Source organism: Hemitrygon akajei, chromosome 29 (assembly GCF_048418815.1).
Source record: "Hemitrygon akajei chromosome 29, sHemAka1.3, whole genome shotgun sequence".
NCBI lineage: Eukaryota > Metazoa > Chordata > Chondrichthyes > Myliobatiformes > Dasyatidae > Hemitrygon > Hemitrygon akajei.
In genome coordinates this window covers 3,837,162-3,853,608 of record NC_133152.1, presented here as the reverse complement: position 1 = coordinate 3,853,608, position 16,447 = coordinate 3,837,162, and the positions used below count along the sequence as shown (strand labels likewise).

General features: G+C 42.8%; 1 protein-coding gene across 4 annotated transcripts in view; it reads right to left on the bottom strand.

The window, feature by feature from the left end:
* Positions 1-16,447, bottom strand: part of LOC140718555 (tyrosine-protein kinase STYK1) — an 88,283-nt gene that overhangs the window by 26,840 nt on the left and 44,996 nt on the right. For all 4 annotated transcript variants that reach the window (XM_073032515.1, XM_073032514.1, XM_073032516.1 and 1 more), the window contains exons 5-6: positions 11,078-11,259; positions 4,857-4,940 (exon numbers count right to left, since the gene is read on the bottom strand). In XM_073032515.1, the coding sequence (XP_072888616.1) occupies positions 4,857-4,940; positions 11,078-11,259 (266 nt within the window). The remainder of the gene's footprint in view (positions 1-4,856; positions 4,941-11,077; positions 11,260-16,447) is intronic.

The following is a 16,447-nucleotide window of genomic DNA, read 5'->3' as shown; positions in this document are numbered from 1 at the left end:
AGGCCCTTCTGACCAAACAAGCCATGCCACCCAGTAACCCACCTATTTAACACTGACATTTCCAAGGACATTCAAAAGTTTTCAAAATCTGTTGCATATTTTGGAGGGGTGGCCAAAGGAGCCCAATTGCACCCAGCAGGGAACCACAAATATTGGTGAAGTAACTGGTCAAAGAACCTGCTGACCATTTCACCAATAAAAGCACCCCCTTCTGCACAGTGAACACCCATCTGATGAAACCTGCAATTTGACTGTACAACACTAGTGTGGTGCTGAAGAGTGCACAGTGCACCCAAATCTCTGGAGTGGGAATTGAAACATCCAAACCTCTGAGTGAGAGGAAAAAATATTACCACTTACTGAGTGATGGCTGACAGCTAAATGATGCTTCTGGTGAACACTTCCAGGCTGTATTCCTCTGAACTCAACATGGCAATGACATGACTGTGGTGGGGCTCATCACCAAACCAATGAGACGGCCTACAGAGAGAAGGCGTAAGAGCTCAAGGCTTGGTGCTATACCAGTAGCCTCTTCCTTAATGTCAACAAGACAAAGGAGATGGTTATCGACTTCGAGAGAGCTCACGCCCTCCTTTACATTTGTGGAACAGCAGTGGAATTGCAAGCAGTTTCAAACTCCTAGGAGTGCACCTCACACACAATCTCTCGTGGCCCCTGAACACATCCTACTCAGTTAAGAAAGCTCACCCACGCCTCGACTCTATTTTCTATGGAGGCTGAAGAGAGCTGCAATTTGCACATCCATACTCATGATGTGCAGTAGAGAATATCCTTGGTACAGGAAGTGCACTGTTGTACACAGGAAAACTCTACAATGGGCAGTCAAAACTGTCCAGAGCATCACTGGCACCAGCCTGTCACTAAGGGCATATCTGCAGAAAAGCGCCGTTGAAGGGCCAGTAACATCATGAAGGATCCCACACACCCTACTCATATCCCACTCCCATCAGGGAGGAGGCTATGTAGCATCCACGCCAGGACCACCAGACTCAAAAACAGTTACCTTCCCCAAGCAACAAGGCTGATCAACACTTACACCCACCAACTCCACCATTACTTTATTATTTCCCATCAGTCACCTTATGTACAACCTAGTGTCAGTTTATGGACAATCAATGTATATAAGCTATCCCTCTGGTCTTGCACACCTTTTAGGGTCATGCCATTCATGTGGCCTCTCTCAATGGTTTCTGTCAATGAGCATCACTTCACACATTTCCTTATTTTGGCCACCTAAGCTCAAAGAGAATATGAATGTTTTAAAGAAGATAGAGAAAAGATTTCCCCAGAATTATTCAATAATAATCCAAGGAAAAATAAAAGCTTTGGATAAAGGCTGTGATTTATTTTTTTTAATGGAGTGTAACTACAATCTGGATCAGCCTGTAGGAGTGGTGATTGCAAATGGTAATTGCAGGACTAAGGTCAAAGGGCAGATGAATGAGACTGATGAGATTGCTCTGCCAGGAACTATGTGGGTCAAAGGACTGCTGTACAGTCACTGCAATTCTATGACAACTTATCATCAATTTCCCACTAACACTAAAGACAATTCTATCCACATTATGTGCAAATTGATATGTATTAAAACCTTTTTGAATCTTTAGCTAATTACATTTGAACGCATCAAAACTAGAATTTAAACAAGGCTTCCTTGTGAACACAGTCACTTTGAGTCTCATTCTCAGTCATAGATTTATACAACATAGAAACAGGCCCTTCAGCCCAAAGCATCCATGCTAAGAAAGTTATCTACCCAAGCAAGCCCTACCTCCCTGTGTTTGCATCATACCTCATTGTACCCACTCAACCAGCTCATTCCAATAACTCACCACCACTCCCTGTGTGAAGAAGTTGCCCCTCGAGTCCCTTTTAAATCTTTCTCTTCTCAACTTAAATCTAAGCCCAGTAATTTCACCACCATTCACCTTACTTCTTTCCCAATGATTTTATATACCCCTAAGGTCACCTCCCAGCCACCCTCACTTCGGGGAAAAATGTCCCAGCTGTTGGAATCCATTGTCCTTTCTTATACATTTTTTATAGGATATTAGATGAATTAATGTAAGACTAAAGTCATAATCTAATCATAATTTGTACTTTTTTTATAAACAAACTCATGTATTTTTCACAGTATGTGGCAGTTCATCCCCACTCACTGGCAGAAAGTGGTACAGCCGTTACATAATGATATATCATCTTTCTTATTTTTCATTGGCACATTACCACACAGTGCAATTGTGCAACCATTGATTGCTTTATTCTTATCCAAGAAATTCCTCGTAGCTCGATTATAAACATGATGGGTTTTCCAGAGGCACCAGTTTTTCTTTCCCTTCTTCATTTTTGCATGTCACTGAATCTCTGCTTTGCTCCTCAGCTCTTCACTTAGTTTCAAATGTCTGTATCTTTGTTTAAACTTTAAAATGAACAATTGTTAAAAATTAAAATTCCTTGCCATTCTTGATCCCCCCCCCCCACCCCGAAAAACCTTAAGGATCAGAAAATTGCAGAAAACCAACACAAGCTTGCTTAAAGCTCAAGCCCACCACGTCCTGGTGTATGCTTGTAAACTGGAAGCGATAGGTATTGCTGAGAATTCATGAATCAACCCTTAGACCAGGAAGCCATGACCCATTCAATCATCTCCTGAGCAAGAGGGGTTTTTTTAAAGCAAGGCAAGAGGGCAGGATGTCTTTGATTGAACAGGGAGGTGCCAGCCACTTTGTGTATACGCATCGTAAAATTGTATCCAACCAAAGAGCTTGGCCTCTGAGATTCATTAATCCAGCACTTCAAAATAACAGGTATTTCTGTGCCCATGAGGAAGTCCCAGATGTGCTGACAACAACTTGTGGCATCTTTGGCAACTACACTCTGACACTGCAAACAAAGAAATACTGAGTTCTGTAATTCCCCGCCACTCTTAGGGAACCGTCTCAAAAGTTCGGCGCAGCACAAGGAGTTAATTATATTGGTGCATGGCTGCAGGATTATTTCTTCTCAAATTTTACTTTCTTTTTATTAAAAAATGGCTTGAATAGTTTTCAAATTCTTCCAAGTATTAGAAATATTCCAGCTTTTGATAATTGGAACCATAGCTTAGCTGGTGGTCAATGGCCTTTTGAGCAGACCCAGTACTTCCCCTCTCCACACAGTGGTGGCCCCAGCCTTGATGGAAGCTGGCTTCTCTTGGCAAATTCTTTTAAGTGAATAAGTCAGCAGCAAGTGTGTGTGGTGCACTACCGATAACTTCTGGGATTCATTAATTCAGGAAGTTTATGATTAAAGCTTTTCCATCTAAAAAGCAGATGAGTTGGGCCAAGCCTACAGTCAGCTCACATCAACTATTGCCCTATCACATTCAAAAGATTAAAACACAGTTTCAACAATGTTTGGCTGTTAGCAGTGAATTGCCAGGTTAAGTTGCTAATGGGACCCTAATCTCCAGTGCTGTGAGGGGGCAAACACCTTCAACCTGCAGGTGAACATCATGGAGCAGGTACAGCACAAACACTTGCTAGCAAACACAGAGTACCTACTTGGAAAATGAACTTGCCTCATTCTTATGTTGATTCTTTAATTTGTTTTTTATTTAGTAATAAAGTACAGTAACAGGCCATTCCAGTCCAACAAGCCAGTGGCACCCAATTACACCCATGTGACCTATTAAGGTACTGGGCAGTACGACTTTGGAATGTGGGAGCAAACCAGAGCAGCCAGAGAAAACCCATGCGGTCAAGGGGAGAACATATGAACTCTTACAGGCAGCAGCAGGAATTGAACCTGGCTCATTGGCACTGTAATAGTGTTAAACTAACTCCTATGATACCATGGGCACTGGGAGCAAAATGCCTAACAATGATAAACATTTAGTGCTGTTTCCAAACTTAATTCTTGGAATCATTGTTAACCTCAAAATCAGTGTTAAAAAGAGCCAAATAAACATGAAAACTTCCGGGGGGTGGCCAATGTTTTTATAGGCATTATAAGTATTGATCTAATAAGCAATGTATATAGCATCCTTAAGATGAACTAACCTTGTCACAGCTTAGCCTACATTCTAACTCAAGCCATAGAACCAAAACTACAACGTGATCTAACTCTTCCCAATTAACAAGTAGGATTCCTTTCAATACGCCCAGCTGTCCAGGTATCTTTCATACTGAAATTGTTCCAACTTCACAAAACTCTGGTTAGACCACGTCCACAGTACTGCATACTGTTCTGGTCTCTAGAGGAAAAATGTTGAGGATTTGGGGAGGGGGCAGAAGAGGTTTACCAGGCTGCTGCCTGGTTTAGAGGGCATGTGTTATCACGAGAGGCTGGAAAAATCTGGGCTGTTTACTCTGGAGCGTTGAAGGCAGAGGGGAGATCTAATAGAGGTTAACAAGGTTATGAGAGGCATAGATAGAGTGAACAGGCAGTATCTGTTTCCCAGGGTTGTAATGTCTAATACCAGAAGGCTTGCATTAAAAGTGAGAGGGGGTGGGTTCAAGGGGGATGTGAGGGGTACATTTTGTTTATTCAGAGAGTTGTGGATGCCAGGAATGTACTGCCTGGTCTAGTGGTGGAGACAAATACATTAGAGGCTTTTAAGAGATGTTTGGATAGGCACATTGATGTAAGGAGGATGGAGGGATATGGGGATGGCGTGAGTAAGTGGGATTAGTGTTAGCGTGTTTTTGAGTTACGTTTTTGCTGGTTTGGCACAATATTGTGGGTGAAATGGCCTGTTCCTGTGCTGTTCTCACCTATGTTCCATTAAGCATATTTTTAGCTTATTTCAGCAGCAACAATCCACAGAAGAAATGATTCAGTCATGTTAAACCTACCAGTCCACATGCTACTTGCTTTGCAATGCTATACGCACTTCGCTTGGTGAGGTTAAATTCCCTTTCTCCACCTTGAGCTTCATTCTGCAATTGTAGGGTGAAAGGAAACAGTATTTTAACATAATGGCTATTATACTCCAGACAAATACTGCTCAAATCACCAATTGCTAAAACTTTGCTATGGCTTTCCGCACAAACCAAGAATTCTTAGTTTGTGTTGGATCACCTTACAGACCCTTGTAGGATCCTAGCATTCTCACTCAGCACAAAACAGACCTACTTAGTGCCCTCTAAACAGCCCATCACTGAAGGGTAGACTGTGACCAATTCAAACTCCTGTGGCCAATTCTTCCCATTCTGATGAAAAGTACCCCAGGATGCAAATGGAAAACATTCTGATAAATAACATTGAGAAGACATATTTACCCCTATCATTCCTGCTGATATAACCTAAAGATCTGTAAACAATCCATCAGTGGTACCTATGGGAAATCTCAGTGTCCTATGGGAAAACAATGCACTAACCCCAACCTCAATCAAAGCCAATTTCATCAGTGGTGGATCAGTGATCCTTGGGTATCTACTTCACTCGGCCTCTATGTCCAGTGCAGCTCTCAACTCTCTTAACAATTCCTGCAAGTCATAGCTGGAGATATCATGGCCAGGGAATACTACCTGCAGCTTCCAAGATGGATTCATCGCTCAGATTATTCAGGCATTTCAGGATCCAATGAGCCATGTTGGACATTAGCTGGGATGCAGCTAGTGAAACATAGTCATAGAAACAGGATTGAAGCAGGTTCTTCAGTGCATCCAGTGCTTGATGAAACATTTAAACTACCTAGTCCTATCAACCTGCACCCGGACCACAGCTCTCCAAACCCATCCCATCCACGTACCTATCCAAACCCCTCTTGAACATTGAAATCGAAATCACATCCACCACTTGTGTTGGCAGCTCATTCTACATTCTCACATTGAAGAAGTTTTCCTCATGTTCCTCTTAAAACATTCCACCTTTCACCCTTAACCTATGTTGTTGTAGTCCCATCTAATCTCAGTGAAAAAAGCCTGCTTGCATTTCTGTATACCTTTATCAAATCACCTCTCAATCTTTAATAGTCTAGGGAATAAAGTTCTAATCTACTCAGTCTTTCCTTACAACTCAGGTCCTCCAGTCCCAGCAGCATATTATAAATTTTCTCTGTACTCTTTCAATGTTATTTACATCTTTCCTGTAATAGGTGCACCAAATTAGGCCTTCTACAACTTCAACATCCCAACTCCTGTACTCAATGCATGAAGGCCAAAATGCCATAAGCTATCTTAACAACCCTGTCTACTGTGACCTGTCTACCTTCAATTAATTATAGACCTGTGTTCCCAGATCACTTTGTTCTACCATACTCCTCAGTGTCCTACCACTCACTGTGTAAGACCTACCATGGGTGGTCTTCCCAAAGTGCAACACCTCACATTTGTCTGCACTAAGTTCCATCTGCCATTTTTCCAGCTGGACCAGATCTCGCTGCAAGCTTTGATAGTCTTTGAGGGTGCAGCTGTCTGCTACACCCTCAATATTGGAGTATTCACAAATTTGTTGATCCAGTTAACCACATTATCATCCAGATTGTTGATATAGATTACATACAATAATGATCCCTGCGGCACTCCACTAGTCACAGGCCTCCAGTCAGAGAGACAACCATCTACTACCACTCTCTGGCTCCTCCCACAAAGCCAATGTCTATTCCAATTTCCTACTTCATCTTGAATGCAAAGCAACTGAAAGTTCTTGACCAGCCTCCCATGAGCAAGGTACTTGACAAGGTCCTGCAAGTCTATGTAGACAATATTCACTGCCTTGCCTTCATCAGCTTTCCTGGTAACATCCACAAAAAACTAAGATTGGTTAGATATGAACTACTACACATAAAGCCATGCTGTCTATCCCTAATCAGCCCCTGTCTATCCAACTACTCATAACCAGTTTCTTAGAATACCTTCCAAAAATTTCCCCACAACTGATGTCAGGCTCACAGTCTACAATTTCCTAGTTTATTTTTAGAACCTTTCTTAAACAGTGGGGCAACATTAACTATACTCAAATCCTTGGGTACTTCACCTGTCGCTAATGATGATTTAAATATCTCTGCTACAGCCCCTGTGATTTCTGCCTTGCCTCCCACAGGGTCAAAAGAACACTTTGTTAGGACCTGGGAATTTGTCCACACTGACTTGCCTCAAGACAGCAAACACTGCCTCCTCTAATCTGTCAGGGTCCATGAACCTTGCTGCTACTTTGCTTCACTTCTATAGACTCTGTGTCCTGCCTGAGTAAATACAGATGCAAAACATCCATTCAAGGTCTCTCCCATCTCCTTTGGTTCCATGTATCGATTACCATTCTGATCTTCCAGAGAACCAGTTTTGTCCCTAGCTATCCTTTTCCTCTTAACATATCTGTAGAATCCCTTAGGATTCTCCTTCACCTTGTCTGCTAAAGCAACCTCATGCCTTCTTTTAGCCTCCTGATTTCTTCCTTGTGTTCTCATACATTTCTTATTCTCAAGTACCTCATTTGTTCCTACCAACCTATACCTGCTATGTACTGTCTCTTTTAAAAAAAAACAGGGCCTCAATATCTCTCTAAATCCAAGGTTCCCTAAACCTGTTATCTTTACCTTTTATTCTGACAGGCACACACAAATTTTGTATGCTCAAAATTTCACTGTTGAATGCCTTCCACTTACCAAGTACATCCTTGCCAGAAAACAGCCTGTCCTAATCCACACTTAGCACCTGATAACATCAAAATTAACCTTTCTTCAATGTAGAATCTCAACCCCTGGACCAAAACTATCCTTTTCCATAATTACGTTCAAACTAATAGGATTGTGATCACAAGATGCAAAGTGTTTCCCTCATTAACTTCTGCCACCTGCCCTGCCATACTCCCTAAGAGGAGATAAAAATTGTGACTTCTATGTTCTGAAACTTTCCTGAACACGTTTGACGAACTCTATCCCATTTAGTCCTTTTACAGTATGACAATAAGTGGAAAGTTAAAATCACAACCATAACAACCTTATGCTTCTTGCAACAGTCTGCTATCTCTCTAAAAATTTGTTCCTCTAACTCCCACGGATGGTTGGATGGTCCGTAGTATAATCCTATTAACATTATCATGCCTTTTTTTATTCCTCAGTTCCACCCACAAAGTCTCACTGGTCCAGTCTATCCTAACTAAGCACTGCTGAGACATTTTCCTGACTAGTAACACCACCACTCCCTCTTTAAACCCTCCCACTCCATCTCATCTTAAACAACGGAACCCCGGTGTACTAGGCTGCCAGTCCTGCCCCTCCTGCAACCAAGTCTCATTTATGGTTACAATATCATAATTCCATGTGTTGAACCATGCCTCAAGCTCATCTGTCTTGTATTGAAATATACACAACTCAGAACATTAGTCCTACCATGCTCAATCCTTTGCTTCTAACTTTGGCTGATTCTTAACAACATGTCTACAACAACTCTACTATCTGTTCTGGCACTCTGGTTTTCATCACCCTGAAACTCTAGATTAAATCCTCCCACGCAGCACTAGCAAACCTTTCCGGAGTCACCCTCCAGTTTAGGTGCAAACCGTCTCTTCCGTACAGCTCCCACCTTCCCTGGAAGACAGCCAAATGATCTAAAATTTGGAAGCCCTTTCTCCTACATCAACTCCTTAGCCATGACTTAACTGTATGATCCACCTCTTTCTGGCCTCACTAGTACGTGGGTCAGGTAGCAATCCTGAGATCACAACTCTGGATGTCCTGTCCTTTAACTTACCACCAACTCCCTCTGCTCACTCTGTTGAATCTCATCCTTGTGTCATTGGCACCGATGTGGACCATGACCTTTGGCTGCTCACCATCCCACTTAAGAATGCTGAGGATTCATTCCAAGATTCCTGGACTCTGGCACCCAGGAGACAACATCCCATCTGGGAATCTCGGTCTTCTCCACAGTACCTCCTTTCCATTCCCGTAACAAACAAATCCCCCATCACCACAGCTCACCTCTTCTCTTCCCTTCCCTTCTGAGCTACTCAGCCAGACTCAGTGCCAGAGACCCGACCATTGTGACTTTCTTCTGCTAGGTCAATTCCCCCCTACAGTATCCAGAGTGGTATAACTGTTGTTGAGAGGGGGAGGTGGCCACAGGGACCTCTTCCTCTTCTGTTTAACCCCTTCCCTTTCCTGACTGTCACCCAGTTTCCTGTGTTCTGCACCTTGTCCTTTCCATCACCCTCTCAGCTTCCCAAATGATCTGGAGTTCATCCTGTTCCAGCTCCAACTGCTTAACCCTGCATGTTAGGAGCCACAGCTGGATGCACTTCTTGCAGGTCATCGGGGACACTGGAGATCTCCCTGCCTTCCCACATCCCTCAAGAGGAGCTCTCCATTATTCTGCCTGGCATCCCTGCAGCTCTAACTGTACAACTATAAAGAAGAAAACAATAAACTGAAAAAAGCTGTCTGCTGCTTCTCGCCTTCTCTCACTCAAGCCCCTCCTCACTGAAGGATAAAGAGCTAAAACCTCAAAACCCCAACTCTAACACTGGCCACTCCAGGAAAGGTTGCTCCGTTAGTCCCTCGTCTCTTCATTCATTACATGCCATGTTCCGCTGGCCCCTGCCTAATTTTGAGTTGCACTCGGTAATGAACTCTGTTCTCTGACTGGACACCGTTCAGACACTGAAACTCCTGTGAAGCACTGAAGCTCTCGTGTTCCCTCTCTCTGATTCACCAATTCACTGTTCAGAGACTTATCATCTTTTTGCAATGATCACAATTTGATTTATTCATTAATTACGAAAATTAATATAAGAAGATTTGGATCTCTTCTTTGCAATTCACTGTCCAGATTGTACACATCTGCTTGCATGGACAATTGGAACTATATGCCCATAAAATATAGTAGCAGAATTAGGCCATTCAGCCCATCAAGTCTGCTCTGTCACTCCATCATTGCTGATTTATTACCCCTCTTATCTCCATTCTTCTGCCTTCCACTGGAAACCTTTGATGCCCTGACTAATCAAGAACCTATCAACCTTCACTTTAAATATACTCAATGATTTGGTCTCCACAGCCATCTATGGCAATGAATTCCACAGATTCACCATCCTCTGGATAAAGAAATTCCAACTCATCTCTTTTCTGAAGTAACATACTTCTATTTTGAAGCTGGACCTTCTGGTCCTAGACTCCCCCACTATAGAAAATATCCTCTCCATATCCACTCTATATTGGCCTTTCAATATTTGATAGTTTTCATTGAGATCACCTCCCCCTCCCCATTCTTCTATACCCTAACGAGTACAGACCCAGAGCCATCAAACACTCCTCGTATGTTAGACCTTTCAAACCTCCTCTGGACCCTCTCCAATGTCAGCATAGCTTTTCTTAAATAAGGGCCAACAACTGCGTCCAGTCTTACCGATGCCTGAAAAAGCCTCAGCATCACTACATCCATCCCCAGATTCACCCACGAGCAGACTGCCAAAGTATGAAACACACCCATTTGTACCTTCGTCTTCATCAATAACATCAAGTTTACTATTGATTGGTTAAAAGCACACAGTCATGGCAGTCAACACCAAGAAGAGCCATATTGTATTGTAGATTTTGTTATTAAAAGAGCAGCACTGGGTCAGTGCTGATCAACTGTGTATCTGGGACACAGTATCTTTTTTTAAAATGCCCAATGGTAGGAAGCTGTTGGTTTGGGAGCTGCTGTTGAAGAAACAGCAGCAAATCACAGTGGCAGGTTCTGTGGACTTTAGTCACTGTTCACTTATGAGGAAGGGCATGGTTAAGGTGGTGAATGGGGTGCAGAAGGAACTCCATTGCTGAAGCTGCACCAATCCGGTGATGGAAAAGTATTCCACCATAAACTTGATGTGAGCAATGCTAAAGCTGGGGAAACTGGGGAGTCACTCCTGATCTACTCCTGAGGAACCCCTCTGCTGATTTGCTCCATTGGCCGTGGTGTTATAATTGTTCTGGCAGTGGTATTTCATGCTGGTGAATCTTAGTGATTTTCCTCTTGGGAATTATACAACAGTTAGAGTACAACCTAATAATACATGGTAAACACATTCAATAAGTGAAGCTTTAAAATTTGTTTCCTCCCAAAATCAAAGGCAAAATAAATTATTTACAGACCTCACGAAGTTTCCACAAGGTGTGCAATAGATTCCCCCCACTCATGAACTCCAGGAACAAGTACAGGGGCATTCTCTCAGTTTGACATCCCAGCAGCTTCACAATGGACTCATGATTACAGATCTTTGTGTGGAACTTCAGCAGCTCCAAGAAGTCACTCAATTCGCTTGCACCTGCATTGTCTGAGGCAATAAAAAGCACAGAGTGTGTAAATTAGAAAACAGCTCTGAACAACCTTTGTCAAAGGCCTTAAAGACTTAGAATTTTGGTAGAAAAGTTTAATCAGAATTCCAATACATTATAAGCATTAGTTTGGATGCTACATCATGTCCTTACTTTATCTACCCTTGTCAGATGTAAAATTTACCGGGTTAAGAGCCCTTTCCAAATCTCAATTTAAGGACTGGTGCCTCTGGAGTACTAAAAAAAACATTTAAGTATACCCTGCCTTTCAGATTTCTCTAGTTTCCAGATAACCCCAACTGGAAGGGTCTTGTCTGAGCGGGTGGACTTTCAGTTGGGATCTAGAGGAGATTTCCAGCTTAAGTGGAGGTTCACTATTCTCCCACCTGCTACTCACTTTTATCAGGCTTCATGACCGATCCAAGCTTCACAGGACTCCAGCCCAGTTAAGACAGTCTGTTCATGCAATGGGGAAAGGGTCAAATTCACCATCATCTAAAATGATTAATTATATTACACTGATCCACTGTCTGTTCACCAGGCAGCCTGGAAAACAAATTCTGTGGATTAAGTGTGGATAAAGCTCCCTCTACTGACAAAACACAGCTGAATGATTGAGGACAGCTGATAGAAAGATTTAATCTCCACCACCAATCATTCAAGGAAGAGAGGAACAAAATGTGGAATTAAAAGAGTCCCCACAGACACATGGGACCACCAAGCTCAGTGCCTCTGTATGAACACTCTATTGGGGATGTTCTTTCTACGACATCAATCAAGCAACCTGCTCACCAAGGCTTTAGAAAATGTCTGGACCATAACTCTGAGGAATGGGTCAACCGTGCCTCTGAAATTGGTCAGTTGTAACCCAAAACCTTTAGTGACATGATTTGCATAGACAATAATCCCTTTCCTTGGGTTACCATTGAAGAGTGAATGTTCAAATTCTTAATCATATAACCATTACAGCACAGAAACAGGTCATCTCGGCCCTTCTAGTCCTTGCCGAATGCTTACTCTCACCTAGTCCCACCAACCTGCACTCAGCCCATTACCCTCCATTCCTTTACTGTTCATATACCTACCCAGTATTTTTTTAAATGACAAGATCGAACCTGCTTCTACCGCTTCTACTGGAAGCTCATTCCACACAGCTACCACTCTCTGAGTAAAGAAGTTCCCCCTCATGTTACCCCTAAACTTTTGCCCCCCAATTCTCAACTCATGTCCTCTTGTTTGAATCTCCCTTTCTCTTAATGGAAAAAGCCTATCCACGTCAACTCTATCTATCCCCCTCATAATTTTAAATACCTCTATCAAGTCCCCCCTCGTCATTACATCTACATTGTAAATAAAAGAAAGACAGTATTTCCATCTAAAGTCCTTTGAAATAGATACAGAATTCTAAACAGAACAGATTGATTTCATGTTGAAGCCAAATGATTCAAATTGGATTTTACTTTTCTGAACACAAAGGGGAGATCCCAGAATGGATTTCACAGATTTACAAGTTTAGGGAGGCTCTGACAATCATTAGAAACATCTTGTGATTAGTAAAACAGAATTTACTAAGAAACAGCCTGTATCCATTATTGAATGTTTTTTAGCTTGCAAATAAGAATCTGATTTTAAATCAAATCGTTCAAGTAGTGGGCAATGCTGAGTAGAGGATCTATTTCCTGGCATCCATGCCTGAGAAAGGCTGGTTAAGGCAGGCACACTCCGAACACAAAACATACCTGGGTCAGCACATCACAAAATGTAATCTACAGCACAGCTGCTGAGATTGGATAATCAGGTCTATTTTGGCCAGCATGACAAGATGGTCCAAATGGCCTCTCTCTGTGCCTTAAACCTCTAAGATCCTATGAAGTACAATTTGGATACAATTTTCCCAGGTGAAAAAAACTGTCTTGGCTGCGTGAATAGAAAAACCATTGTTGTCTCCATGAATATCCTGGATAGGTACACGGAGCTTAGAAAAATAGAAGGCTATGGGTAGCCCTAGGTAATTTCTAAAGTGAATACATGTTTGGTACAGCATTGTGGGACAATAGGCCTGTATTGTGCTGTAGGTTTTCTATGTTTCTATCTTTAAAACAGAACTAAACATTTTACATATACAAGTAAATGAAAGTGTTGATGGCCCTTGCAATATTCCATGTTGTGAAGATTGCACTGCAATTAATTGGACTTTATCTGATCAAAAGCAGTGAATACAAAGCTGGTTGAAATCACTTCATGTAGACCTGATGAAGGGTTTCGGCCAGAAACATCGTCACTACCTCCTCCCATAGATGCTGTCTGGCCTGCTGAGTTCTGCCAGCATTTTGTATTTTTATTTATTTCCAGCATCTGCAGATTCACTCGTGTTGCCTCATGTAGATACTGAACAGGTTTACCATTAACGAATGTGCAGGAAATAAATTCACAAGAGGGAACAATTTCATTTGTGCCACACCCAGAAATAGAATGACACAGCTTAGGAATGTAATCAGAAGCAAGGACACTCTACCAAGACCGCAGTTGATAATGAGCCTATTGAGGTGAGAAGAGAGAGGCAAAATGGATTTTCATTCTTTCTACCTAAACGGTTGAACACAAAGCTGCCAGTGGAGGTATGAAAGATATCAAGGATCCAGGGTGAAGGACTGAAAGACTGTGGAGGGGTTTGTGTGAGATTACAGAAAAAGAGGAGTGGAGGGACGTTAGAAACAAACTAGGTATTGCTGGATTGGAAACATACAACAACTAATGCACACAGGGTAGTAGAACTTGAAGCTGAAGTCACTATAACAAAGAACATCACCACCAGAAGTTTTTTCAGCCAAGTCATCGTTACATTGCTGCTTGTTATCACTTTTAAAATGAATCAACAGACTTCAGTGATAACCAGAAATTAGAATCAGCTGCAATTTCCTTCATTGCCACTAAAGGTTCTTCATGCACTTCTAAAAGTTCCGCTGTACAACGCAATTCTCTTGCTTTCCCCTTACGTCGAGAGCTTTGACCAGCGACCATTCAGGACATCGGAAGGACGGTATTTCACTCAGGTCCATTGCCCGAATAGAAAAGCCAGCAGTGGGTGACTGCAGTGAAAAAGAGCTTTGCCCAGCGACCAGTCAGGACATCGGAAGGAGGGGATTTCACTCAGGTCCATTGCCCGAATAGAAAAGCCAGGAGCAGATTGCTACAACAAAAAACAAGCTTTGACCAGTAACCAACCAGTGTTTGAGATTGATTAGCAACAGCAAATTAAAGGAAGGCAGGGGCCAGCGCAGCAACCATCGTCTGAGTGGACAGAGTCAGAGTGGTGAACTTCAGGCTTTAGCTCTTCAAGGCTTCAGCAGAAAGAGGTTTCAGTCAGAGAAAGCAAAAAAAAAGAAAACTCTAGGTTAAGTTTTTTTTCCCTTCCCTTCTTCATATCTGCTCAGCTAGGACAGTAGAGATGCCAGACAGGGTGGTGGAAGGCTCCTCTTGCAGGGCATGGGAAGGAACTGCCCATGATGACTATAACTGCCAGAAGTGCATCCAGCTACAGCTTCTAATAATCCACATTAAGTTGGAGATGGAACTGGATGAACTCCAGATCATTCAGGAGGCTGAGGGTGTGACAGGACATATAGAGAGGTAGTCACACCCAAAGCACAGGACACAGGACACTGGGTGACCATCAAGAAAGGGAAAAGGATTAAGGAGCCAAGAGTACCCCTGTGGCCATCCCTCTCAACAGTAGATATATCACTTTGGGGGGGGGGGGGTTCACCTCACAGAATCATAGTGGTCGGGTCTCTGGCACGGAATCTGGTTTCTGCAACTCAGAAGGGAAGGAGGAGAAGAGGCATGCTGTGGTAAGAGGGGATTTGTTAGTTAAGGGATCGGACAGGAGGTTCTGTGAGAGAGAACAAGATACCACAGATGGAATGTTACCAACCAGGTGCCAGGGTCCAGGATATCTTGGATCGAGTCCTCAGCAGGCTTAAGTGGAAGAGTGAACAGCCAGAAGTCATGGTCCATGTAGGTTCCAATGACATGGGTAGGACAAGTGAGTTCAGGGAGCTAAGTGCTAAGCTAAAGGGCAGGACCTTCAGGGTTGTGATCTCAGGATTGCTACCAGTGACACGTGTGAGAGAGGCCAGAACAAGGAAGATTATACAGTTTAATACATGGTTAAGGAGTTGGTGTAGGAGGGAGGCCATAAGATTTCTGGATCATTGGGCTCTCTTCTAGGGAAGATGGGACCTGTACTGACAGGACAGTTTGCACCTGAGCTGGCGGTAGACTAATATCCTGGGGGGAAGGTGGAGTTTAAATTAGAGTTGTGGGGGATGGGAGCCAGAGTGCCATAACAGTTAGTGGAGAGGTTGTGGAGGCAGATGTTGGTTGGACCTCAGACAAAATTAGGAATCAAAAGGTTGAGCATAGCGTGACTAGTGTCCTGAGCTGTGTATATTTCAATGTAAGAAGTATCGTAGGAAAGGCGGATGATAGTGCTGAAGGTGAGACAGCTGGTTTACAAACAGCAGCAATGTGTAGTGACAAGCGGCTGTTGATAGGTCAAAGTTGCAGTCAACAGGATGAGTTGCAACATAAAAGGCCAACAACATCGGAAAGGGTGAATTCAGAACTCAAAGGTGTTATATTTGAATGTGTTGAGAGTATGGAATAAGGTAGATGATCTTGTAGCACAGTTACAGATTGACAAGTATGATGTTGCAGGCAACTCTGAATCATGGCTGAAAGAAGGTTATAGCTAGGAGCTTAACATCCAAGGATACACATTATATCGGAAGGTCAGGCAGGTACTGCAGGCAGAGGGAATGGCATGGCTCTGTTGGTAAAAAAAAATGAGATCAAATCATTAGAAAGAGGTGACATAGGGTTGGAAGGTGTTGAATCATTATGGATAGAGCTGAAGAACTACAAGGGTAAAAAGACCCTGATGGGAGTTGTATACAGACCCCCAAACAAGAGTAAGGATGTGGTCTACAAATTACAATGTGAGATAGAAAGTGAATGCCAAAAGGGCAATGTTACAATAGTCATGGGGGTTTCAATATGCTGGTAGATTGTGAAATCAGGTTGGTGCTGGATTCCAGGAGGGGGAGTTTCTAGAGTGCCTAAGAGATGGCTTTTTAGAGCAGCTGGTGGTTGAGCCCACCAGGGGATCAGCTATTCTGTATTGGG